The 27,854-nt window shown below is 42.2% G+C and overlaps 1 protein-coding gene across 1 annotated transcript in view; it reads right to left on the bottom strand.

The window, feature by feature from the left end:
* Nucleotides 1–26,014, bottom strand: part of DAPP1 (dual adaptor of phosphotyrosine and 3-phosphoinositides 1) — a 48,648-nt gene extending 22,634 nt beyond the window's left edge. Inside the window, exons 1-3 of the mRNA XM_058547572.1 lie at nucleotides 25,826–26,014; nucleotides 7,120–7,242; nucleotides 3,476–3,609 (exon numbers count right to left, since the gene is read on the bottom strand). Coding sequence (XP_058403555.1) covers nucleotides 3,476–3,609; nucleotides 7,120–7,242; nucleotides 25,826–25,926 — 358 coding nt within the window. The 5' untranslated portion in view covers nucleotides 25,927–26,014. The remainder of the gene's footprint in view (nucleotides 1–3,475; nucleotides 3,610–7,119; nucleotides 7,243–25,825) is intronic.
* Between the last annotated feature and the right edge of the window lie 1,840 nt (nucleotides 26,015–27,854).

Genomic DNA, 27,854 nt, shown 5'->3' with positions numbered 1-27,854 from the left:
ATCTGCCAATCCTCCTCTTTTTTTTGCTGAGGAAGACTGGCCCTGGGCTAACATCCGTGCCCATCTTCCTCTACTTTATATGGGACGCCGCCACAGCAGTGCTTAACTGCTGGGACGCTTATCAAGAGGTGCGTCGGTGCGCACCCGGATCTGAGCTGGCTAATCCCGGCGGAACGCAGCGGAGCGCGTATTGAACCGCTTGCGCCACCGGCCAGCCCCCAAAGAGTTTTTTTTAAAAAGTGAATTATACAATACGTTAGAAGATAAAAGGGCCATTGAGGACAATGAAGTGAGAGGGGACATTGTATGTCTCTACAATATACTTGGGAAACAATTGGGTTTTGAGAATTAGAAATATCGTAAGAGTGTGCACGGGTATTAATAAGGAGAAACTAAAGTGAACAGAGACTTTAATGGACATTGGACAGAGTAAATGCACATTATAGCAGGGAAAGGGGAGATTATAATAGCAGCATCTTAAGGTTGTCAGGAGGCTTAGATCTTTTTTAGGAAATCTTCATTCTTCAGATTAGGAAACAGAAATCCTGAGAGTTTAATGAGTAGAGAACAGGAATAGAATAGGAGAAGAGATGTCGCAAAACAGCATTTATCCCTTAGGTTAACACTTTTACCTATCCTGAATGCAAATATTTTCTTATGACCCAGAACCAAGTGTTCTGGGTTTCCCTCTACTGAAGACATTAATTATGTATAATTGTAATGCGAAAGTACAAGGTTGTTGGTGGTTTGGAGGTCTTCCCTGTTGCCCTCAGAAGTAATGCCATCCCTGCCAGTGGATGAGGGTGAGAAAGTCTCTCTTAAATAAACTCACTGTCCAGGCACTGCTGGGTGAGGCTGGCCTGAATGGGGTCTGGGCTGAGAGAAGTGGCCTGAAATACCCAATTGTAGTCCTTCCCATTCTGGGGATTTGGAGGTGAGAACCCCGGCAGGACTAGTGCGCAGGCAAATGCTTCCCCTGGTGATCTTTAATCAAACAAAAACTTTAAGAACAATTTGCACTTCATCTGGTGGTGAACAAGGAATCATCAACCAGGAGGTCTCCTGATCGCCGGGAGCCAATTCTTAAATGAATAGGAAGAGACCTATTTTTAGTGGGTGGCATCCCAGTTTCCATTCACCATTATTCATAGGTCACTGTGCTGACTCTGTGTCTTCTGAGGACCTTCTGGGCTTGAGAGTCATCATGACTTCAGCATGCTATCTTGTTTCCTGAGGCCTATTACTCCCGGAGGGGCAAAATTGGAACACTCTGTCATGGGTTTTGCCCCTCGTTCCCAGCCTCGGTGGCTTTGCCTTCATGTGGCTGGGACAGATAAGAGGAATATTTCTTAGAGTTAGTGGAATCTAATTCAAGGGCTGGAAGCTAGGAAGTCAAGTACATATCCATCAGCACCAGGGGCCTATAGCAGGGGTTCAAATAGCAACAAATTCCAGGTTGGATAATGAATAGAACAGAGGAGATGCAGTGGAGAGGATAAAAATCTTAGTTTCCTGAGTTTTATTACAATAGATAAAATAATTATAGTAATGACAATGATATGGCAAGCTTTAGCTTTGGAGGAAACTATTGTAGGAGTCAGGATTATAAATCTTTACAATCCCTAATGCATTAATCTTCAACCTTCTTTAGTTAGGTTAATGTATTTACAGGAAAGCTTAACATTGTCCCAAAATCAATGTCAAGGAGCCTTTACTTTGGAGCAGTCTTAGTTGAGCCTCTTGCCTGGTGATTGGATCAGTGCCAGAAAGGTTCAATCAGAAAGCACTGTGTTCGCGTTGATCTTAAAGTGTTTTGAAACCTGTTGCTGGGAAGAATATGTACCTTTTTTCTAACTTGGAGAAAGTCCAGGAAGAAGCACAGAGAATGACAAAACGGATTAAAAATAGAGTCTAGGAGGAGAGTTTAAAAGAAAAGAGCTGACTTTTCTTGAATAAAGAAGAGGAGGCTGGAAGATAAAAATTGTAATGGCTTTGAAGGCTACAAAGAATTCCTACTCATAGTCATTCATTCATTCACTCAAAGTGCCACACACTATACCAGGACCTGGGGGACATGGGGAAGGACAAAAATAGAGGTAAACCAAACAAAGTCCTTGGCTTCAAAAATCTCTTCTCCACTGCCAGTGACCAAGAATTGAACAAAGTTGTGTGTAGGGTTGTACACAAGTAGGAAATAAGTCTGATGTGAAGGGATTTGAGAAATTGATATGCTTGCCAAGGCCAAAGTAGCAATGGAAATAAGTACATCCCCACCTGCCTTTGTTTATGAGAACTACTGCTGGTTAAATGGTGAAGTAATTTTCAGAAAAAAAAATTACAGCTTCAATTTTGTAGTTTGGAATATTCTATTATAGGCCTTGTGTGGTCGGTTAAAGTAAGGCAATGATTTCGTATTTCCACTGTGATTTTTCATCTACACTCGACACTGTATGATTCATATCAGGGTTTATCCAGGCCACAGAAATGGCAGAAAAGGAAAAGCCGGTCGTGGCATCTCTTCCCACCACACTGAAGTTAACAAAAAGCCCACTGGCCCTGTTTACCAGGAAAACGAGTATGCACAAATTCTCCATACCAGCTGTGTTAAGTCTTGAGTTCCCCTTGTGCCACAGGTTCTTGGAATTGCTCAGCTTTTGATTAACTGAGAATTATCATCATTTAGGGGCATAAAAAATTATGATTCTATATCACAAATATAGGGGTGATCTTTTACTTACTTTATTCAAATAGTATAGACAAATGATAATTCAAATACCAAGATAGTGTGTTTTTTGTTTTGTTTGTTTTTCAGTTTGAATTTTCAAGTTTGGCTCTAACCACTCAAACAGGAAAATTCAAATGTTCTGCTCTTGAGTCCATACTTAAGTCCAGTTTACAAACTTACAAGAAACCAAGACAAGAGAGACAGAATTTTACGATGAAATGAAGGAACTGCTCAGGAGAGCAATTTCTGGTCAATATCTTCAATATTCAGTGATCTTTGTGGAAATTTAAGTATGAATTTTATTTAAAAAATGCTCAAGATTATCGTTTATGGGGCTCCCTGATATGCAAACTGCCCATACAGAAAATTATGAGGAATCAAAAAGTTGTCCTTGCTTTTGTTCTTTCTTTGTTTATTGTACACATCATTATAAAATGAATAGGTCATTTTAAAGAAATTGTGTGCTTTTAATCAAGCCACTAAATAACTCATTCTGAGAAAACTATCTACTTTGTACGAAGTATATTGTTTTCTCTTGAAGATAATGCTGAAATACTGAAATATATATATAATTTATTAATGTAGCATATGGCACAGTAATTGGAAAAAATTGTTTCTAAACATAACCAATTGCAAATCATATGCACATAATTCAATGAAAGTGACAGCTATTTAATTGAAATCGGCTTGTCCCTCCTCCATCCTGAAACAAGGTCTCCTAGGTCCAGTCACCAGCTGTTCGTAGCTTACCTGTCTCGCTTCCAATCAAAGGCTGATTTGCAAAATGCTTGACAAAATCCTTCAAAGATGGGAATTCATTAAAGCCAAATTTAAATGAATATCCGGTATATTCAACATGAAAGTGTTTGACAGAGTCTTTGGCTCTGAAAGAGAAAAACAAATGTTTCACATGTAACAAGTGAATATCTTTTTTGAAGGGAAATATAACCTTAGGTATTAGCATCACCATTTAACCCTTCTGTAAACTGAGAATTATGACACAATCACGGAAACTGCTGGCATTTTTAAAGCACTAGTTTCTTTTGGCAGAGCGAGCTCTTCTCAGTTTTTCACTGTAATGGAAGACAAGACAATCTCTCTGCGCATTCTCTGACTTAGGGAAAGAGTCCTTGAACATTAACCCCCTTAAGGGGCATGACTTACAAAGGGCGGGGAATAGAGAGATAGAAACGGCAGGTCACACCCTGCCCAAGTTCTCCTCTGCCCTCGGCCCTCCTCTCTTTCTGGTTGGGGAGTCCGTCCAAATTCTGCTTCTGACACTTAGTGAGTTATGCGAGCCCAGCCCTTTTCCTGCCATGCCTAGTCCCCTGCTTACTGAATACAATATCAAAATTTCGTACATTGTCATTTCCCACCTCATTTTTGGAATGAGACAGAGCATTAAATAAATTATAAATTATATATTTATATGTCCTTTGACTTCCACTTCTCTTCTCCTTCTATGCAGGGCATGCTGCAATTGGAGCACGAATCTGAAATCAGAATCACCTGGAGGGCTTGTTAAAACCCAGATTTCTGGGCCCTACCAGGTGAATGCCTGATTCAGTGGGTCCAGGGTGGGGCCTGAGAGTTTGCGTTCCTAACCTGCTCTCCGTGGTGCTGCTGGTCTGGGAGCCGCACCTGAGAGCAGCGGCTCTCATCCAGCGGGACCTCCAGTCCTCCCAGGACTTGCTGCCGCTGTCCCTTAGCTCCTCCGGTTCCCTTCCTTGCAACAGCTTCCCCTTTGTTTCTGGCCAAGCGTCCCTTCAAATATCACCTACTCTGTCAAGTATCCGTGAAACTTCCAGCCGAGTTGCTGGCTTTTTCTCTTCTCAAGCGCGGCACTTGTGCTGTCTTTCCTGTCATTAGCGCGCTCGGGTTTCAGAGAGGTGAGTGTCTGTGGCCTGCCTGCCCTATGAGGCTGTCCTTCCTGAGGGCGGGCTCTCTCAATCTTCCACAGCACTTGTCAAAGGGGTTGGCACAGACTGGACGCTCTTGCGTATTTATTATTAGGAGAGTGAATGAATGAATGAATAACAGTCATTCTCCTGAGCTGGTCAGGATTCCTGTCGCCTCTGCTCGTGGTTCTTTTTTTTAAAGCATTTCCAAGTGCTTGTAATGGAAATTAATAATTTATGTTTTAAATTTTTATATCAATATAATATATATATATCATCTATTTGTAAAGAGCTTCTGATCTAAATGTCCAGATGAGACATATGTAAGTAAAAAGTTAACATTCTTTCATACAATAATTCCACAGGTTTGTTTGATATTTTGGGAGATCTGTGCAATACAAGATCTGCAGCTGAACCACTTGATGAAGCTTCTAATAATTGCTGTCAATCAGAGAAAGCCCAATTCCTGCTTCCACTCAAACAGAATTCTATTTTTGATGAATAATTTTCCCAAAAATGTTATTTAGAAAATTTGTAAACAAAACATAGCAGAGTAACTTGAAAAATGTCAGTGAATGTGGTTTTTTTCTCTGTGACCCTCTTATTTACCCCATCTCCCTCCCACCCGTTTCTCCCACTCCCCTTACAGTAGCCTATAGACTTCCATTGTCCCCAGAAAGGGAAGGTGTGGCAGGCAGCATTCTAACATAGCCCCAATAGTCTCAGCCCACGGAGTACATACACCTTTTCCCAATTATTCAATAAAATGCTAACGTAGATGCTGCTATGAAGGGATTTTGCAGATAATTAAGGCCCTAAGTCAATTGCCCTTAAAAATAGGGAAATTATCTGGATGGGCCTGACCTAATCATGTGAGAGTTTTGGTAAAAGCAGAGAGTTTTCTCTGGCTGGTCGCAGAAGAAGAGATCAAAGAGACACTTTCTAGCTAGCCTAGAAGAAAGCAAACATCCATGTTGTGAACTGCCTATGGGGGTCACTTGGCAAGGAACTGTGGGTGGCCTTTCAGAGCTGAGAGGGGTCCCTATGCAATAGCGATATGGGAAATGGGGAACTAGTCCTACAGCAGCAAGGAAATGAATGGAAAGGAATGAAGAGGAGAGGAGGAATGAAGGAAGAGATCATCAACCCCCGGAGAAGCCACAACCTCAGCCAACACATTTATTTCAGCCTGGTAGGAGCCAGAGCAGAGTCCAGCCGTGGACTTCTTCTTCATGCCTGGACTGCTGATGCACAGAAACCATGAGAGAATCAATTTATGTTGTTTTAAGCCACTAAGTTTGTGGGTAATTTGTTATGTAGCATGGAAAATACAGAAGGCTCCAAACCCAAAGAAAAGATAAGAAGGTATGTTAATTTTTGGCTTTTGAGCTCAATGAAGCCTGCTGTCAATTATTTAGGGAAATACTTTTGTAGCCCATTTTTTCCCCCATCAGAGGGAGAGGAGATTTTAAACAAAACAAAATGAAACAAAACAAAACAAAACTTTCGCTGAGGTGGATGGAAAAGAGGATTCAGAGAAAAGAGAGTGTAGATGTTGCTACTGAGTTAGTGACAAGGAGGCCTGGACTATGTGGAGCAGGAAAGAAAAGAGAAACCTTTCTTATGCCAGATCAGCGTAAGGGGCTGCAACATGAAGGGAGCCTGTGACTTCCATTCAACGGTCTGTGGAGGCACCATCAGAAGAGTAATAAAGCAGAGATGGTTTGAGGTTAATGGGTGGGTGGCTGAGGGCATTTCATGGAGTCCTCACGTCTGCAGTCTAAGCCAGGGGCAACTGCCTAGGCACCCAAAAGACGTGGTACGTGCCAGCAGAACAAAGGCGACAGATGCCGACTGAGGACAACGCCTCCCCTGGTCGTCTCATGACTAGGTCAGCTTCTCTGATGGAGAGGCCAGCAGGAGGAGGAGGACTGGACCATCACTGTTTGTGGCTGGGTGTACCTCGTGGGGACTAGATTCACAGTGTTAACATTCAGCGAAATGGAGCCTCCAGGAAGAAAGTCAGTCCCTTTATAGAAAAAAATGAACAGTTGCATTATTGACCGCTTGAGTTTTTGATGACGAAAATTGCACAGCTACAGATCATTCTGATTTTCTGGAGGAGGCAAGGAACAATGAAAAGGGTGCTGGGCCGGGTTTCGGGGTTTTGGATTCTGATGCTGTTTCTATCGCTGATTTATTGGGTGCCAGACACTTTACCACTTTGAGTTTCCGCTTCTTCATCAGTCAAACAAGAGGTTAGGATTAAACAATTCATGAAGTCTCCTTCAGTTCTAACGACTTTTCCCTGCCAATGGAAGGAGCAAGAAAGTTTTCACAGTCTCACCATTCAGAGCTTGGAGTACTCGACATGCTGGTCTAACATGAATTGACAGAATTTTGTTATCTGGCAATTTGAGTGTGATGATCAAGTCAGTGCCCATATAAGTAAGAGATGGGACCACGTTGAATTCATAGAGTTCTTAAGCATCTTACCTCACAGAGAGAGAGTACAGCCCGGTCCTTTCATTGCTGTCCCTTAGAAGGTAGCTGCCGTCACATCCATTTGAGAGGAGAAGAGCCTCAGCCGCGTGGCGTGTGAGGTTGCCGTGGTACCAACTAGGAAGGAGAGAACAGCACTTTCACTCAGGGCGCACACAGGGTGACTCCTCCTTCACTGAGTTTCCTCTCAAAGATGACCTCAGCAATAGTCTCCACCACAGGTAGCCCAGAGACCGAGCTCTCAACCAAAACCTCAGGACAAAGAAATCCCTGGGCGAGGCTGAAGGGGAGAGCAGAGAGAGTTGGCTAGTAGCAGAGTGTTAGGGGTTGAATGGTGTCCTGAAAATTCACAATTCATATGGAGAAGTCCTAACCCCCATCACCTCAAAATGTGACCTTATTTGGGAATAGAGTATTTAGCAAGTTATAATAAGGTCATTAGGTTGGGCCCTAATCCAATATGACTGGTGTCCTCTTGCAAAGAGGGGACATTTGGAAATAGGCTTGCAAACAGGGATAATGTCATGTCAAGGTGAAGAGGGCCATCTATAAGTCAAGGAGGGGGGCTGGAACAGATCCCTCCCTCACAGCCCTCAATAGGAACCAGCCCTAGTGACACCTTGATTTCGGGCTTCTATCCTCCTGAACTGTGAGACAGTAAATTTCTGCTTTTCAAGTCACCCATTTTGTGGTACTTTGCCATGGCCACCCAAGCAAACAACTGTACAACGTGAAGGCTGGCCTGGTGATGCAGCAGTTAAGTTTACCCGTTCCTCTTCGGTGGCCCGGGGTTCGCCAGTTTGGATCCTGGGCGTGGACCTACTCACTGCTCATGGAGCCATGCTGAGGTGGTGTCCTGCATAGAAGAGCTACAACTCTACAACTATGACACACAACTATGTACTGGGGCTTTGGGGAGAGAAAAGAAAAAGAGGAAGATGGGCAACAGATGTTAGCCCAGGGCCAGTCTTCCTCAAAAAAACAAACAAAAAATGTACAATGTTACTTTATAAACAGAAATTTTTTAAAAGTCCAAATCAAAAATAACTGAAAGAATAGGCTTTGGCCACTTTTCTCTCTTTCTTTTGGTCTCTTTCACATTCTCTTGCAGGTGTGGTGCCCTGGTTTGCAGTGTGGAAAACCCCTGAGCTGTTAGACTAGAGCCCATTGTTGTGAGTGAGACTAAGTTGAGCTTGAGGAATTCAGATGCTATACTGAGAAGCAACCCTCACTAGATATCATTTCAAACCGACAAAGATCTGAAGAGCTGGGGAAGTCCTAAGGACATTCAAATTGATCTATGTGTTAAAAGTTTGTTTTAGAAAAGGTAACATATATCCATGGTAGGAGGAAATAAATCCAAATAGTTCAAAAAAGACAGTGAAAATAAAGCTTTTTTCTCCCCTTGAAGCCTCAGTCCTCCTATTCCTTTTCCCAGAGGACACCAATGTTAGCCATTTTCAGGTGTTTCCTCCTAAGGGGTATCTATGCACCTAGAAGCATTCAGGTATGTCTCCCCCCAGTTCTACGGAAATAAGAGCATTCTAGGCACACTGCTCTGCACCTGGCTCCTTTCCCCTAATGACAGACCTTTCACGTTCTTTTTAATGACTAGGTAGACAGTCCAGGGTGGGGATTAGTATTGTGGCCTCTGAGTACCTATCCTGGTGATACCTCTGATGAGCTGTGCAATCTTGGGCAAGATACATAACCAATCTGAGCCTCAGTTTTCTCACCTCTAAAACAGGATTAATAATAGTCATACCTTGTGGGCCAGTTGTGAGTACTGCTCACATTAACACACATGAAATGCTCAAGACAGGCCTAGCTAACAGCAGAACTTAGCACAAGAGTGGTTAAATGAAGCCATTGAGCTCTGCAAGGCCATAACTTGTGACGTATGCTCTGTGGTGTGATTTTCTTGTTGCTCAAATATAATTTTTTTATTATTCTCAACTTATTTCAGATAACAGAAAGCTAGGTACTGGGGACAGTTGCTGCTGCAAGGGACCCACAGTCCAGGGCAGTGGAGAGGAAGGGGACACAGGTAGTTACATAAGTACCCCGATAATGTCAGTGAACTCAGTGCTGTTAAAAAGGTGGGTGTGGTGCACAAGAACATGGAGGAAGAGCCCTATTCTGTGGGCGAGGGGTCCTGCTGTCACGAACCACACTGGCGGCCACTGTGATGTCCCCATGGCATGAAGCTTTAGCCCGATAATGAAAAGTGAACATTAAGACCATCTGTGGAAGGAAGTTTCTACATAGGTCTCCAAGCTGTGTGCTTTCTAAATCTGCATTTCCTAATGTTTGTTTCTTTAGCATATTTCCTCTTTGGGGCAGAGATGCCTCCATCTTGTATTAGAAACATATTTGCTTGCTGAAAGCAATGGCAAGGAGAGACATTTTATGAGAAAACCCATTGAGTTATTTACCCACAAAGCAGCCCCCTTCACTGAACTGATCCACAGACAAGTTCAGATCTTCTCACTACAGAATGCTTTCAAAGGACAATCAGAACCTGGAACTAAGATAATGTTGTATGTCAATTATACCTCAATAAAAAAAGGACGATTGGAGGAATTACAAGCGAAGCTGTAAAAAACTTCAGGTTTGGCTACAACCAAAATTCTAATTCTTATCAATAGGTGAAATCTCCACAAGTTCACAAGTTCTTGAAACACATTTTTCTAATAATTAATTTTTGGATGAACATTTAAGCATAAGATTCAGTTTGAGCCAGTAGATCACTTACTTGAAGCAACAAAATTTGATCAACAAAATTCTAAAACATAAAACATTTGGACATTCTTTTGGATTCTTTTCAATGAGATCTGAAGTATGTGTTTAAAGCATTTACAGAATTATTCTGATAATTATAGCTTGATGGCAGTTTTTACTAAGAACTTTTTTATGGTGATCTTTTAAATAATAACTATAGATCATAAACACATAAGAAATACTTGAGTATAAAGCAAGAAGAATCCCATTGTGTTCTGAGTGTTAAATTTTGGGTGACGGCTTGGTTGAGTCAATATTGCCATCTCTTGGGGAATTTTTTTAGGTAGTTTTTTTTGAGGAAGATTGGCCCTGAGCTAACATCTGTTGCCAATCTTCCTCTTTTTCTTTTTCCTCCCCAAAACCCCAGTACATAGTTGTATGTCCTAGTTGTAGGTTGTCTCTTGGGTTTTATGGAGTCCTGGGCTTGGGCAAACCTACGACAGAGCCTGCCAGGCAGCCACCTCCCCTTCCTGATGTCTGTGAGTCGATGAGGATTTTCATCCCCCAAAGACCTCTTCCACAAATGCCTACATTTCCTCTTTTCATTGAATTAAACACTCCTTTCTTAGAAACTTTTGATGAGCACATCTTCCAGGGAAGTGAGTATAGATGCAAACGACACTGCGTATCCGTTGTAGGAATATGTCACCTTTGGTAAGGATGGTTCAAGACTGTGTTCATGAAGAGCTAAAGATTGAAAACATAGTAGAGTTATGTTGGTAGTTTTCCTATGATCAACCTTCTCTACCTTCTATCATTCAGCTTTATAAATCTTTATTTATTACCACACAGGTCAAAGGGAACAAAAATGGAAAAGCCAGGCTAGGCTTCAAGAAACCAATAATCTAGTCCGAAGGACAAAACAAGCACTTTGCAAACCACATCCAAGAGAGTGACGTACCCAACAGAGGTTCCAGGAAGAAAGATCAAGGCCATTCCTTGAATGAGCCAACATCTAAGTAGGCCTTGCAGGACATGTAAGTTATTTTTTAAAGTGTGTATTATTTTTTTTTCTGATTATAAAGCATATGTAGTAAAAATTGAAATATATGCATGTACAGAAGAGAAAGTGAAAGTCTTTCACAGAAGAGGAAATATGCTTTTCAAATAATCAGTCTCACTACTATCAGAGAAATGCACATTAAAACAACAATGTGATATTTTCTTTATCCACCAGATTGGCTAAAATTGAAGAGTGTGACAATACTAAGTATTGGAGAATTTGGTGGCAGTGGCTATTACGGTCTGCTGTTGGTAGGGGTATGAGTTGGAGGGGACTTTATCACCTCTAGTGTAAGTGAGCACGCACATGTGAATAGTGGTTCCACTTCTAATGTCCGCCTAGTGAATCGCTTACACCAGCAGAAGGAAATATGAACAAACGTGTGTACTGCAGACTTATTTATGAGGGCAGAAATCTGGAACCATCCTAAATATCCACCAACAGTGAGATGATAACCAAAGTTGAGCTCTAGGAGGATGAGACCACGTAAACAGTCCACCAGAAGTGTTGGAAAAGCTGTGAGTTTTTTGGTTGCGAAATGAGCAGGGCAGGGGCTGGGTGCTCCCAGCACTTCCTGAGGGCTACCGGGAATGCTCAACGTCCCATAAAGAGCAATACAGTCCTGAAAACAAGAGCTGTCCAGCTCTGAGTCCCAGTGCCCAGTGGCACCCCGCTGAGAAACACTGAGCGTTTGTGTATACACACGTCAAAGTTGATAGATCCCAAGCATACTGTTAGCTTAGAGGAACTAGTGGCAGGTACAGTAGGAAACCACTTAGTTTTAAAAAATCTCTCCCTTCCTCAAAACAATACAACACATATACATTTACGTATAAAAATACGTAAAAGCATGAAATAAAAGTCTGAAAAAAATATACACCAAACTCATAAGTATGGTTATATTAGTGGAAGGAACCAGGTTTGAGGTTGTTGTTAAAGGAGACTTTAGTTAAAATCAAACTTTCCTAATTTAGCTTATTCTGACGAAAAAAATAAAAAAATAGACATATATTAATTGGGTAACTAAAATTTGAAAAAAAGAAAATACTTAATTTCTCCCTTAATCCAATTTCCAGAGATAACCCTGTGAATAATTTGCTTTATGTTTTCATTTATTCAGCTACTATCTATTGAACACTGGACCTGACCTAGCACTTGGGTGGAGAGAGAGAGAGAGAGAAAGAGAGAGGGAGCGACTGTTTCTCTATTTAAAGTCTGGTGGGATTTGGAGTGACGATTGTTCAGGGAGCTATTCCGTGGGAAGGGAATAACAGGAGTGAAGTCCTGGAAGCAAGAGCATGCCAGGTGTATACAGGTTCACAGCCCCGCAGAGTGTTGGGAGTGACTCAGGGTGAGGGCCAAAGGGCAGCAGTCAGGTGTGTGAGATACACTGCCTTATATGCCGCGTCGGATACTGACAGCTTCTTGGCTGATGTCTATAGGGCTTCCTATGGCTCAATATGACATCCAACAGCTCATTACACAGAGTCCTAATTACATGGACCTAAAGTTCCTGTAATTGGAACTGTTTAAAAATTTTTTTTCGTTATTCTGATTATTATGGGGAAGAGTCAGATTTTAAGAGGCTTGAAGCTTGTAAGATTTGAAAGTCTCTTTAAGAAAATTAATATAAAATTACAAAAAAATTAAAAAAGAATAATTATTTAGAATGAGAAATCACAAAAAATTACAAATTTAAAAAGCTGACATATATCACAAACATCACGAAACCAAGAATAATAACTTATTTTCATTAATTAACTGTTTAACACAGCCCATATTTTTTCCTCTATATTTTTGGCTGTATCATCTTTGCTTATTTCTTCATATAATAAGAATTTTATAATACAATTTTCTAGAGAGAGAATAGAACAATAGTTCAGTCTTTCACCTAGAATATTTTTAAAAAATATTGATAGTATGGAAAATTTGTTTTCAGCTTTATTGGTAATGAAATTTTTAGGATTGTTGGCAAATTCGAGGACTTCTACCAGTTTCTCTCAAATATGACCTGTAAGATTCCAGGGCATTTTAAATTTTAATGTGCAGAGACTGATCTTAAATCCTGTTTGAACTGACGACATTAATTATCTGCATTGCTAAGGTCTGCCCCAGGGAGGGCCCTGAAGCTGAAATGTCATTGGCTTCACAGTAAACTCACCTCTGGTGATTATAAAAGTCATATATGCTTTTTATTTTTTTAAAAATTAAGCAATTAAAAATGTTTACCTTAGTACATAAAAGCCACGTAGAATAACCCATCGTAACCATCAACTTGGTTTATAATTCTTTTAATTTTTGTACAGTGTGTGAATAAAGTGTAAACCCTCACAAGACTCTTATCTGATCTTTGCCTACAAATTGCTAATGACGGGGAACTCCCTGCTTTACAGCTCAGCTCAGTCCATACTTCCGTGATTGACGGCCAGGACGCTCTGGCCTACACTGAATTGCTCTTTCCAGCTGTGCAGCTTTCGACAGTGGTCCAAGAGCGGCTTCTGGGAGTTATATAGACCACAGACAGTTAAAAGCATTTAGAACACACTCTCTCCTCTTTCTATCATCTTCAGCTTCCTCTTTTATGACAGGCTTTCAGTCCCTTTGTCACCCAGGGACCTTATCACCCAGAGACTTATCTCTTCTGAATACTTTGCAAATTTTTAAAATCTGTCTTAAAGGTAAGATCTGACGTGCAAAACGAAGGCTCACGGGCTCTGCCTTATTGGAGCCGCGGGCGCGCACTAAGGCGACCCACGACTGGGTCGTTTCTTGGCCGTTGCATCACGCTGCGGATTCCCACGGACCCTGCTGTCGGTGAAAACTCCAAGGAACTCTTTTTCCTCTGCTGCTCCTTCGAGTCTCCCCCACTGCAGTACAAGGTTGACGTTTTTAGAATTAAGTGCAATAAGAAACCTGTTTACTATTAGGAAATGCCTAGTGAAAAGGAATGTTAATAAGCAGCTGACTTGGATCACAAACATCCACGCAGTGTCAGCGGGAGTTTTGGCCAGGGAGACTGTGCTTGCTGGCCAGTCGTTTCCTCAGCGAGTCCGTGCGCTCCAGCGACTTCTGACCCGCTAGCTATGTGACCCCAGGCAGGCAGCAACCTCAGGTTCCTCATCTGTCAGGGTGACTGATAACAATGCCTCATAAAAACCCTCTTATTTTCATATGTTCGAATGCTGTCTTCTTTTATAAACTTTTATATGATTCTATAACTTTGCGGAAGAAAACAAGATAGCAGATTTGCTAATTACACAACATATTCTGACTATGCCAGACATTGCTCTGGGTGCTGGGGATAGTGTGGAATAAGGTTCATTTTCCTGAAACTAAAAAAAAAAGTATTCTTTTGATCCCATTTTCCCTTAAGAAGCAAAAAAGAGCAATAGACTACTATGTATAACAATACATTCAAAGCAACGTTATTTTCTCCTCTCCCCCCACACATTGCCATCATCATGTCTCAAGGCTAATAGAGGCAGCAGAGCAGGGACTCATCAAGCTTCTGAAGAATATTTGAACTGGGTTTATGAGATTATCAAAACCAGCAATTGACCTTGAAGGAAACAGTGGTATTATCCCTTCCATGATACAGTAACAAATTAGGAAACACCGCCCACTGAAGAGTTTTCTCAGCTGCGTCTCAGTGCAGTACAGGAAATAAGCTCGACCACGGAGAACAGACGAGGTAGATCCAGAACGCTGGGCCTCAACTCAGCCTCTTCTCCTCTCCTCCCAGGGCCCCTTTCTGCTACAGCCTTCTGGGAAATTGCCCCAGCATATTGGAGCCTTCATAGATTTTATCCCTTTGGGTTTTAATGTCTTAATATACTGATGTAAGTTTATATCTCATTTTGCTTTGTCTTTTAAAGGAGAGGCTTTCAAACTGTTTGAATTGGCCCATGGTATAAAATACATTTTGAATCTCTCTCTCTATACACATTTTTATACATATACACACACACACATATACTTTACAAATATGCACAGAAAACCAAAAATTGTTACAGGAAACACTCTTCTTCTATATGCTATTTGCTATTTTCTATTTATTTTTAACAAATATTGATTGTGACCTACTAAATTCAAATTAGGAACACTAATGGGTTTCACCTGGTATTTGAAAAACAATGCAAAGCCTTGCTGCTCAGTGCCCTGGGACCTTGTTAAAAACGCACATTCTAAGGCCCCCTGTACCTGTTGTGTTGTAATCTGAATTTATCAAGAGCCCCATGTGATTGGTATGCAGTTTAGAGTTTGAGAAGTGCGGAGCTGAAGGACTCTTGGTCCTAAAAACTTTAATTCATTTCAATAACCTCGGTGGTCTGAGTTCACAGTGTGTGGCATCTGAAGAGGAAGACAAGAGAGGGCAAAGCAAGGTGCTAAGTGGCTCTACAGCACCAAAGAGAAGCAAAAGAGAAGGCTTTCCAGGCTAATATCATCAGAAAATCCCCAGATAGCTGCCATCTTGGTGATATGGACAGTGAATAGGATAGATGGGGGAGCTCCCAGGGTGCTGGAATGATCAGGCAAAGCTTCACAGAGGAGGAAGACCACGAGCTGGAGATTGAAGAATGAATATAGAATTCAATAGGTAGTGAGAGAAAAGGGCATTCCAACAGGCGCAATGGCATAAGCAAAGGCACTGAGGTTGACATATGCATGGTATATTCAGGAAACAGAATGCCTAGCTGGAACAGAGGGTCTGTGTTGGAGAGTAGTGCAAAACAATGCTGGAAGAACAAGTGGGCATGGAAGGTGTCCTTGCATGTTGAAACATGAGCCATGCATCCATCTAGACTACATATTTCTTGGTGAGAAAATTTCTTGGTAACCCACGTCAACAGCTTATTCATATATTTGATGACATATATTTTTCTTCTTCCTGACAAAGAGAAGTAACATAGAACCTAGATTCTGTCCCATCAGAATTATAAAGAGGACATACAATTCAGCCCAAAGCAAGAACAGAAACTCCTGATTGTACGAAAGCAGCTAAAAGGCCCTGGAGTTGAACAGCCAACAAAAGCACTCTTCTTTAGAGAATTTTCTCTTTTTTCTTCATTTTCAAAATTATTTTTACTTTTGAATGACGCTGACACACTTTCTGAACTCTCTAGACTGAAAATGGCAAATGCATAGCATACGATGCCACTCTCCTTTTCCACGGTCATGAATCTGTTTCTTTCTTGCTAAGCCTATATCCAGCTTCAGAATCCTTCTGAACACAATGGTGATAGGACATAAAATGAATCTATTAGGCAATCCCACTCTGAGCAATCATAACTTGGGTTAATCTGTCCTTAACACTTGAGTCATTCCATGGGATTGCTTGGCTGCTGATTGTTTTCATGTTCATTTGTTCATAGGGTTGGTGGTGGATACTTCAATTTCATAAAAAAAAAGTGTTTGGCTCTCTATGCCATCAGAAATCATGGGTTTAGGATAAGGAAATGTCTTATTTAGTTCAAGAACTATCATGCTGCAATTTGTATGAAGTCAAGCTATGACATATCTAAGACAAGATGGTGTTGTTCATAGACACACGTTAAGTCTTGTATTCACAAATGTGGGCTTATCTTTCCATTGATCGTAGCAATGGACCCTGTCCAAGTAGAGAGAACCAAGCAGAGGCTTTGCAAAGGATTTTGAAAGTTCTAATCTAATGAGCCTTCAGATAGGCACAGTGCGATGCATAGGGGAGGCTGAAGGAAGACTCTCCACAGTCTTTCTTATCAATAAAGAGGTTTCTGTGATGGAACCGGCTTGTTTGTGGCTTTCTATATTGCCATTCTAAATGCCCACATTTACATGTGCTAATAGCAGAGCTGAACGGTGAAGCCAGCTGCCCCGGGCTTTAGGAAGCATACCTGCATGACGACAGACGCAGAGTATGTGAGTATCTGGTCAAACAAAGAATTAAAGGCAGGCCCTAAGTTTTTTTAGTGGGAGTCAAGGCTCAGCTGAAGGGAAACAGGACTGAAAGAAAGAAGAGAATTCTGTGGGAGTTGGAGACCAGGATAACCTGTTTTGAAGGAGTCTGAGGAATGAGGCAAGAAGTTCTGAGAGATGGAAACAGATAGAGAGAGACAGAGACTCAGAGATTCAGAGACATAGAGTGGTACAAAGAGCCAGGGACACAGAAGTTAAGAGCTGTCGACAGAGAGAGATGCAAAACTGGAGACAGAGGAAGGCACACAGCTCACACAGAGAGCCAGAGCCCACAGGGACGGTGACTTAGGGAACAGAAACACAGACCCAAACAGTGTGGTCCCAGAGACAGAGGTAGAGAAACAGAAGACAGAGAAGGAGGCAGACACGTGAAGAGAGACTCACAGAGCCTGACTCAGAGATGGATCAACACACCCAGGAAGTCAGAGACTTGAAGAGGCCAGAGGGGCAGAGCCACTGACTGGGAGGAGGGGTGGCAAAGTGCATCTCATCTCAGCAGAGGTCCTCCTGTCCAGTCCCCAGGGCAGCCAGCACAGTGCAGGAATGGCTGCAAGACCAAAACACATCCCTGCTCCCCCAGAGGTTGGGGCTCAGGGAATGTTTGATTTGGAGTGGGAGCCAGAGGTCAGAGACTGACTAGAAAAAACACTTCGTGGATAAGAACTTGAGGAGAATTAGAATGGCTGGGCAGAGATCCAAAACCAGAGGTTCGCGCAGGAGGGCTCAGCTCTGAGTGGAATCAAGCTTGACTCTGCACTTACTCTGGTTACTCTTGCAGCCTATACTTCTCAAAATGCTGCCTCAGGGTAACTGTCTTCAGACTGTAGTTGCTGTTGACAACCTACCATTGTGGGCTGGTACAGGAGACAGACAGGGCCACTTTCAGGAAACTACAGCTACAGAAAAGAGCCTCAAACTTCAGCAGATATAAAAAGTAACAGAAACACCCTTGTTTCATTAGTTATCTCCTCTCTTTTCCATTGTTCAGATCATGCCTCTAAACTAAACATCATTTTGTCCCCCTAGTAAAAACTTTGGCTTGTAAGGGGACTGAGTGAATCTGAGGGTAATAAATGCAAATACAGCATCAGTGTTGGGGTGGTAGAGGGCTGAAGTCAGGGACCTTGAGTTCCGATTTTGGCTTTGACTCAACTTGGGGCAATTCAGACATTTAGACATCTGCTCTTTGTCAAGTGGTGGGCTTGCAAGGAGCAGACAAAGATGAATAACCCACAGCCCTGCTCCTAAGGAGCTCACTGTCAGAAGGAGTTCACTGTGCTCAGCCTAGAGCAGGTGGCCAAACCTCTTAGTGCCTTCGTATTGGCATCTGCAAAATGGTTCTAAGATTATCTGAAGAATCAATCCAAAACACAGACTCTACTGCTGGTGAGGCAGAAGCCAATGAGCAGTAACATGAGACCCAGGAAACTTTAGAAATTTACAACAATAAAGTGAACAAAGAACTAATTAGAAGACATTTGTGACATTAAGTTTTTCAAAATTTCTTTGATGTCCTTTTGAAAAACTATACAAAAGCAGTAGAACTTATTCTTATTTGGATGTGAATCCCTTACTGTGCTTAGCTCAGTGGAATTACTGGCTTCAACCTCTGTTCCTTCCTGGCTATTCCCTAGTCATCACTCTAGTTTCTTATTCACCAATCTGTAAACTCCCTCACTAATTAGTTTCCTTGGCTCTGGACCCATTGCCACCTATCAGGCTCAACTACCAGATTAATGTACCTAAAAACAAAACACGAAGACCGTGTCATTCCATGTACCTATAAACATTCAATGATTCCATACTGTCAAATGGAGTTTGACCAAAATCCACACTCCTAATCTATTTAAGGCCTTCCGGAATTTGGACCAACCTAAATATCCAAACTTTAATGTAGGGAGACAGGCTGGCCTGGGAAACAGACCCGGAACCTGCCTTGAGACAGACCAAGAAGCAGATGATGGAAAAATATCCTACCAGAAAGCAAGAGCAAAATTATGTATGTGGTATGGCCACGGTTCAGTCTGGGTGTGTGTCTGAATGTCTGTGTGTGTTAACAGAAAATATTTTTAAAAGACTGGAGAGAAGTTGAACAATATGTCATTCTGGGTGGTGGTACCTGGCTGACTTTTTAGATGCTTTTCTTTATTTCCCAACATTTCAATAATTAATACATACTACTCTTATTTTTAACAGTTTATTACAAAGAATTTCAGATATATACAGGAAGGTAGAAAAATAGCATAAATAATATGTAAATAACACCCACATTTAAATAATACCCATATTTTAGGTAGAATAATTTTTAAACTTTTGCCATATTTTCTTTATATATTTTTGCATGAGCATTTTTAAAGTTAATTACAGATATCATGACACTTTAACCCTAAGTAATTCAGCATGTGTCTCTAAAAAGTGACATTCTCTTACGTAACTACACTTTTATCAAAACAAATTAACATATTTCTCTTATGCTTTTTAAATTTATAAATATATTTAAACAAAGAAGGTCTATCAACAGATAACGGGGTCAGGCATTAGCGGACAAGGAGTTGGGGAGCACCTCCCCAGAGAATCTGGAGGAGAGCAAGCAACACGGTTAAGACTCAGCTACGCAGCCTGTGTTGGGTTCAGACAAGTCCACACCAGGGAGTAGGAGCCAGAAGGGTGTGGGCTCAGAATAGAAATTTACCCTCTAGTGGAGTTGGTGAGAGCAAGAAATTAACCCAGGCTTTAAAAAACAAAGGCTAAGAGGGCCCGGCCTGGTGGTGTAATGGTTAAGTTCTCGAGCTCCAATTCAGTGGCCCGAGGTTGGCAGCCGGAATCCTGGGCACAGACCTATGGACTGCTTATCAAGCCATGCTGTGGAAGTGTCCCACATACAAAATAGAGGAGGAGTGGCATGGATGTTGGCTCAGGGACAATCTTCCTCAAGCAAAAAGAGGAAGATTGGCAGCAGATGTTAGCTCAGAGCCAATCTTCCTTACCAAAAAAAAAAAAAACAAAAAGCTGAGTATGGTTATCACACTAGAAAATAGAAGAAAGCCAGGTGGAAGCTTTGTCATAGATTGAGGCTGAGGTGGGGATTCTGGGAGGTAGAGACCGGAACCAACTGACTGAACGATGATTAACTAACTGCTGGGTCCCAGGAAGGGTCTGAGTCCATGTGGGCTCTTTTTGTTTTCTGAATACTCATGTGTTTTGTCACTTTTACCACCTTATTCATGTCATTTTCTTTTTAGAAAATGTCTTCTTTTCTGACTTTTCTGACAAATATCCCGTCGGTCCCAAGGCCATCTTCTCCACATCTTGTGGTCTTCCTTCCTGCCATAAGCTGTGTGCTTTGTCTAGATGCTGTTATGGCCTTCAGCCCCTCTACCCTGTATTCTAACTATAGGTGCATGTGCATTCTCTGTCCTCTGCTCTGTGAACCCCTCGAGGGGACAGCCATTTCTTCTAAATTTCAGTAGCCCCATGCTGCCTTGCACAATGTGATCATTCAACAGATGAGTCTGTGAATGAAAGGAAGAGCGAATGAATCGAACGGTGACTCCACTCCATGTGGAGAACTGGGTGGACAGATGTCTGCGTGTCAGAAGAAGGAAGTCACCATCACCCGTAGAAGAACAGAGCACGCAGCTGCAGAGGAAAGTCGCCTGAGTCAAGGAGAGCTGAAGGTGCACACTAGCTACACACTCTCACAGCCCCCAGAGCCACCTTCCATTTCCAGAAGCCAAGATTCCGGAACTGTGCACAGAAGAGGAACAAGCTTTATTGCTCTACTTAGTATCACAGCTCTGCAAACAAGTTCCTTTAAAGCTTTGACTTCATTACACTTTTCTTAGCGTATTCAATTTGTCTTTCAATAAAGTTTTGATTAATTAGGATATTGGCCTGTCTTTGTGTGCATGTGTATTATGTGAAGAATATGAAAGAATAACGTCTTTTAGTCATAAAATTTGTTGGTTGTAGTAATCATAGAACTTTGTTTTTTCCTCTCAGTTCACACGAGCACTCATAAATAGTGCTAGTATAATAAGAAGCGAGAAACTTGATGGAAATTGGAAAGTTGCATTAGTGAACAGGCACATGGGCTCTGGAGCAAAACTCCTGGATTTCAAGGTTTATGAGCGCGTGACCTTGGGCGTGTGATAAAAGCTCTGCCCTTGACTCTTCTCATCTGTAAATGAGGATGACAGTACTGAGAGTTTCTACCTCGCAGCGATGTGTGAATTTAATAAGTTATAAGTGCAAAGGGCTTAAAATAGTGCCTGGCACGTGGTGAGCATCCAATAAATATTAATGCCATTATTAGAACACATAGCTTCTTTATCATTGGGAAGAGCGTCGGCTTTGGGAAGCTCCTAAGCATTCCCTCCGCTGCACCACTTGTGAGGCCTGTGACCCGGACAGCTCACTTAATTTATTTGAAGTCACCCTTGCACCTAGGAAATGAGTACAATCACACCAGAGTGCAAGTCTTATTGTGAAGGCTTAATGGCAAAATGGATGTGAACGGCATGGGGCTGGCACAGAGCAGGGGTCAGTAAATAATGCCTGTTGCAATGGGAAAGCAACCTGGTGTGGTGGGATAAACATGGGCTCTGGACTCACATTCTCTGGGACTTTAGGCAACTTGATTTCTCTGCTAATGTCTCCTTGTATGCAAAGTTGGAATACTAATATTTTTTGAAGATCAAGCTGGTGTATGCAAAATGTTTGCCTCATAATAAGAACTCAATTTGGTTATTATTATTTATTCCCCGGGTCGGCAAACCGCCACTGGAGGGCCAGTTCCTGCCAGGGCACATGTTTTTATAAGAACTGAGAGCCAAGAATGGCTTTACATTTTTAAATAGTTGGGGAGAAAAAAAAGGAAGAATATTTTGTGACTCATGAAAATAATACGAAATTCAAATTTCAGAGTCCATAAATAATATTCTATTTGAACACTGTCACGGTCCTTTCCTTCTGTGTTATCTATGGCTGTTTTTTGCATGACAATGGCAGATGCGAATAGTTGCAGCAGAAACCATAAGGTCTGCAACGCCTGAAATGTTTATTTCCCAGCTTGACAAAAAGATTGCTGATCCCTGATCTATTCCAACCTTCTCTTATGTGTGAAGGGTAAAGGGCAGAGCAGTTAGAGATGTTTGGATTGGTTTATTCAAATATCCAGAGCTCTGAATCTAGTTTCTTGACACTGGCCAGCACAGCCCAATACTGACACTTTCTTATAATCTGTGAGATTTGGGAAAGTACATAAAAAAGAGAATATTTATTACATTTCTCTCTCGAGGGAATATGTATGATGAGATATTTAAATATTTCATTTGAAAATACCCTAAAATATTTTGATTTTACAGTATCCCTTTTGTGTCTGTAGTGATATAGTTTATAAAGGCTTACCCCTTTACAGACTATATAACTGTACTATTCCTACCTTGTCTTGTAGGAACCTTTGTTATAATCAAAGAATTTCTGGAATTTTAAATTATTAACTTGCTGACGAGTCTACACTAGTTTATCACTTAGGTGACATCTCTAGTATTTATTAGTTGCTTCATTTCCGCATTGGCTCATTTTGGAAACAGCAAGCAGCCAGACCTCTGTTCCCAGCCCACTTCCTGCTTCCCACCTGCCTTCCCCACCCCTTCCCCCCGTCCCAGACCGCCAAGTGGAAGTGAAGCCCAGCAACAGTTGAAGACGGTTGTATTTCCCCTTTGCTTTTGGACACATTAATACACTTAGGCTGAAAGAAAATAAATGTTTTTAGATGGGCACGCTATAAATGAGACATAGAAACGCATCTGAGTTGCCTGATTGAGGTACTTTAGAAAAGAATAGACCTATGCTCTGAGCAAGCCGTGTGTGTCCTAGAAGGAAACGTGAAGGATTCGCTGCAGTTCAGGCTTTAATTTACAGAACTTACATATTCCAGAGCCTGAAGGAAAATAGGGACCGAAGAACAGAGATGTACGATATCGCTCAAATTTAACCACCACCTCGTCTGCTCATATCTATCAGAAATATAAATGTAAAAATCTACCTAACTACTCAAATAACCTACTAAAAATAATTTAAAAATTAAGTCATTAAAATCATCCACCTTTTATCTATCAACTACATTAAATCATTTTGTTTCTATGGAGCTCTTTAAAAACTGAATGAATCAGAAGTTTTAGTACAGACCATACCTCACCAGTGACTAAAAGCTTCAGAGGAAAAGTTTCATTTCTATTCAGAATTCTGCCAGAGGCAAATGGTCATTTTCAAGTTTCTCAGATATTATTGCCTATAAAAAGTATATCAGTGATGTCCTGGAGCAGCAAGTACTGGCTCAAGTCCATTGTAAAATTCTCAGGAATTTTGCAAGCTGGTTGTTAACATCTGGGCAGCCTGAGGTTGCCCTTGGCTGGAGTGTTTACACCAGGGAAGCAAGCCCACTCCCCAAGGCAGGGCTCCCCCAGCCCAGGTGGCTTATCAGCACGCCCACCGCTGAGGATATTTAAATAAACCTGCTCCTGAGTGCTCTTATGGGGCGTGAAAATGTTCTAAAATTGATTTATGGTGATGATTGTACCACTCTTGAAAGCCACTAAAAATTATTGAATTGTACACTTGAAATGAGTGAGTTTTACGGTCTGTAAAATATATCTCAATAAAATCGTTAAACAAAATGCTTCCAAACCTACAAACAAAATGTCAATGTTTATTAACGGCTTTAAGATTCGGGTACATACCCAACAAATGAAAAATAAAGCCACGTTTACTCAGCGTTCCCGATGGATTTACGTTCTTTGCAGTGACTCTCAACCTTGGTCTCACTCTAGAATCACTTGGAGAGTTTAAAAAGGAAATGCTTACCCCTGAGATACTGACGTCATTTGTCTGGCGTGTGGCCTGGGCAGGAATTTTTAAAAGCTCCTTGGGTGATTCTAGTGCACAATCAAGGTTGAGAACCACAACTATAGAGCAATTTCTCCAGATAATTGTAGGAAACCATCCTCAAATGTTTAATAAATTTCCAAGCCTTCTGAAATAGAAAAGTCTGGACAAAAATGCACCTTTTTTGGGGCCAGCCCCATGGCATAGTGGTTAAGTGCACACACTCCACTGCTGGCGCACCAAGGCACCGCTTGTCAGGCCAGGCTGTGGCGGCGTCCCACATAAAGTGGAGGAAGATGGGCACAGATGTTAGCCCAGGGCCAGTCTCCCTCAGAACAAGAGGAGGATTGGCATGGATGTTAGCTCAGGGCTGATCTTCCTCACAAAACAAAAGCAAAAAAAACCAAAAATGCACCTTTTTTGGATGTTTCTGGGTTGTGTTGAACACCCATTCTTTGCACTTGGAGGGAAGACACGCTTCTGTTTCCTTGCGAGGTTTCCTCGTGCTCGCTTCCCCTATGGGCATTATGGTGGGGAGAAGTGACATCATCGAGTTCATCTTTGTCATCCAAGCCAGTGCCAACAGTACTCAAGCCCAGGCTCCAGGATTGTCTAATTAAAGGACCAGAATTGAACCTCCTTTGTCTCTCTTCTCCTTTGTGGTTTCCTACTAATGGTGGGCTGGGGATATAGATAACCAAACATGTAAAGAATTGTGGTTTAATAATGTAAGAAGGCTCTAAGTGAGAGTCCAAGGGTCCAGTTTTAGTGCCTGGACTTGGTGACACCTGTTTTGGATGCTTGGGGGGCATTTTACCTCTTTTGTTTGGGGATTCAATCTAGAAGGATAGAGCTCTGACTTCCCAATAAGGAGAGTTTACTTTATTGAAAATTCTAGCTGTTCTATCTGATTTACTTTATGAAGATAGACTTCAATTCTGAGACTTCAAGTTTAAAATCTAAAGACAGGGCTTATTGAGAACTTCTACAGTAATACCACGCAAAAAGACGCAGCCTCTGCAGTCTCCATGCAGAGAGATTCATCCCTGTCTCACTCTTTCTCTGGGTAAGAAGGGAGGCCAGGGCAGGTTGCAATACCAACTCTGCTGTTTAATTGGTGTGCGGCCATAGGCAAGTTATTCAACTCCTTTGGTGTTCGGTTGCTTCCTTCGTAAAACAGAGAGGATAACAGCTCTTACGTCACCGGGTTGTGGTGAAGATTAGAGCTGTTTCTTAGGACAGGAGGCACAGGTCTCGCCTCTCGCGAAGCACAGGTGTCGAAACCAGCCCCGTCAGGATATTCCCGAGGCTTTAGGGAAGCCGTGCAGTTTCTCCAGGAAATCCCCTACTCCTCTCTTGGGTAATACTTGCTTCTTTTATTAAATATCCTGATGAGTCGTCTCTTCTGGTCCCTTTTTAAAGACAGGACTGTGATGACTCCAACTACGTGAACTTATAATATGTTTGAGGCAGAAATTTTACCCTCTTCCTGACTTGTTAGTATTTAAGGCTCAAAGTTGCCCCTGCGGACACGGATACATACAAGAGCTCACAAAGGCAGTGTCAGGAGAAAGAAACATATGTTATGGGACCTTGCTGCAGACACTTCCTCATTCTTTCTCGTTTGAAAAAGTCCCTCTCCTATACAGTAGGGTAGGCTCTCTGTTTGTCTTACCACACGCAGTACAGTCCTCTTACTGCCAGGAGCTTAGAGCTCAAAACTTTTTAACAGCACATTTAATCATAAACCAGATCAATACCAAGGACACCTAGCAACAATGACTCACACATCCCAATTCCATCCCTATTCTCAAAGAATATCCAACGTTTGATTTTCGTTCCATTTTCTCCACCTACCTGTTTTCACACCTGGAAAAATAATACATGCTTTTACAACGCAGTTGGCCCCAACAGGAAGATACCCAACAGAATCCAATGAGTAAAGTGGAAAGGAGAGAAGCCTGGGGTGGCCCAGTGCTAAAGATGGTCATGAATCAAAGGGAGCACTCGCTCGGGAGTGGGGAGTTAATGTTCACCCAAGAAGCACTTTGAAAAGAGGCTCTGCTCTCTTACCCCAGGTCCTGGAGCAGCTCAGTGTCTCCATCCAATCTGCTCCACAGATCTGAAGGGTCCTGGGTGCTCATCTTCCCTTCTACAGATTCTGCTCTGCCCATTCGCACTCCTGTCGTCCACTAAGCACCTGCCAGGTGCTGTGGGGAAGAGGCAGGGAGAGATGGGCTCCGTGGCTCCTCAGCTCTCCTCTGAGAGAGAAGTTGGCTGGGCTGTGCGAGTTCAACCGACAAGGAAGTGAAACTTGGTTACTCCTCCCACCGACACTCACCACCCTGGCCCTGAAGCACCAGCAGGAGTGCCTGTCAGTCAGAAAATATGCAAACTTTGGCAGCTACCCCGAGGACACCCACACGCATCATGCAACATGCAGTTTCTGTCAAAGGAAATAAAGATGCGCCCACTCCACCTGGGATTGGACTACTCATCCAACTCTTCTCGTGAGGCCAAATCATAGTTTCTCCTTAGTGCTGGTTTGTAGAGGAAGGTACATGCACTCATTCACCCCCACCTTCTGTCTCACACACAAACACACAGAACACTGAGAAAGCTTCTATAACAGGAACATCTCTAGAGTAGGTAAAGAAATTAGAATCAAACCACTAGCTTTAATCCTGAAGCCTGGTTTTTAGCACTTTCCAATATTTCTGCTTCAATTATCCGAGCTTTCCAACATGCCCTTGGCTTTCAGGTTGGGCATGATTCACAGATAATCATCATTTCCTCCATGGAAGAAGGAGTAGGTGAGAAGAAGGTAGGAAAAGTCGTAGGGAGCCAGCCTGGTGCTCAACTAGTGGGGCATGTTAGAACTCTGGGAGTCTTTCGGTTCCGCTTGCTTCCTTGGGCTTCCTTGCAGCTGGTGTTGCTTCTTGTCCCTAGACACATGTAGGGAATTCTAGCTCCCTAAAAGTCCTGAAGGGAAACGACCATAACTGAATCCTTGGGAATTGGACAAAGTACAGTAATATATGAAAAAATAACGTATCTTGCTTCCTGCCTTCTCTCTGTATGTACCTGCAGGAGACAATGTGCTTCTGGATTCTCTCTCTCTCCCTCTCTCTCTCTCTCTCTCTCTCTCTCTGTCTCTCGTCATGCCCTGACTCACTCCGCATTCACCAGGGTGCTCTATAACTTGTTTCTTTCAGGACCATCTGCAGACAAGCATTATTGGCATCTCTAGAAGCTTGTTAGAATGCAGAATTTGGGGTTCATTCCAGTCCGTCTGAACCAGCATCTGCATTTGAACAAGATCTCCAAGGTGACCCCCTTGCACATTAAAGTTAAGGAGACTGCTTAATAGGGTACCAAGACAGCAGAGCTGTTCCTGGAGGAACGGCCAAGCTGCACCCAGTGTCATTCTATGTCTTTCCTAAGGTTCTTCCCTATTACCTCTGTTTGTCAGTGACTTGTGAAACCCTGACTTATGCTGATTGCCAAGGAGAAAATTCCTGAGTGTCTAGAGACAGCTTGGAGGAGACTAAGCTCCGACAACACACCGTAACTGAGTGTACATAAATATTCACAAGTCTTTGGGCTACAGTTTGCTCGGAGAGGAGCGCAGTGTCCACTTGCAACAGAGGCCAGTCCCGGCCAGGGAGGCGCTGAATGTGCACGTGGGAGAGGAGGCGGACAGCGGGCAGCAGATTTCCTGTTCCCATTCTGCAGCTTTTTGTGCAGTGTTTTAGTATCTATTTTGTTCCTGTTTTAGCAAATTCTGGTTTTTCTTTTTCTTAACCTTTTTTTCCCCAGGAAAGTAGCAGAACTCATTAAGATGACCTTCTTCTCTTTTTCAATCTTTCTGCCCCTCTCCCGTTCTCGTTTTGCTGTCTCATTTGTTGCCCTCTCCTTTGAAGTCACCCTTTCGTTTGTCACTTATTCCGTTTTTCCAGGATCCCTCCCCTCCCTGTTGCCCTCTACTCCACCAGCTCCATGGTCAGCATTGCAGCCATGCCAGGTGCTCAGCGTTAGTAGGTAGTTTCCACAAAATGCTGGACATTCATAAAAATATTTGGTAATATATTTTACATTAGAT

This window comes from Diceros bicornis, chromosome 8 (genome assembly GCF_020826845.1).
Source record: "Diceros bicornis minor isolate mBicDic1 chromosome 8, mDicBic1.mat.cur, whole genome shotgun sequence".
In the NCBI taxonomy this organism is placed as follows: domain Eukaryota; kingdom Metazoa; phylum Chordata; class Mammalia; order Perissodactyla; family Rhinocerotidae; genus Diceros; species Diceros bicornis.
Note: the sequence above shows the minus strand (reverse complement) of the source record. Positions and strands in the feature narration are given on the sequence as shown.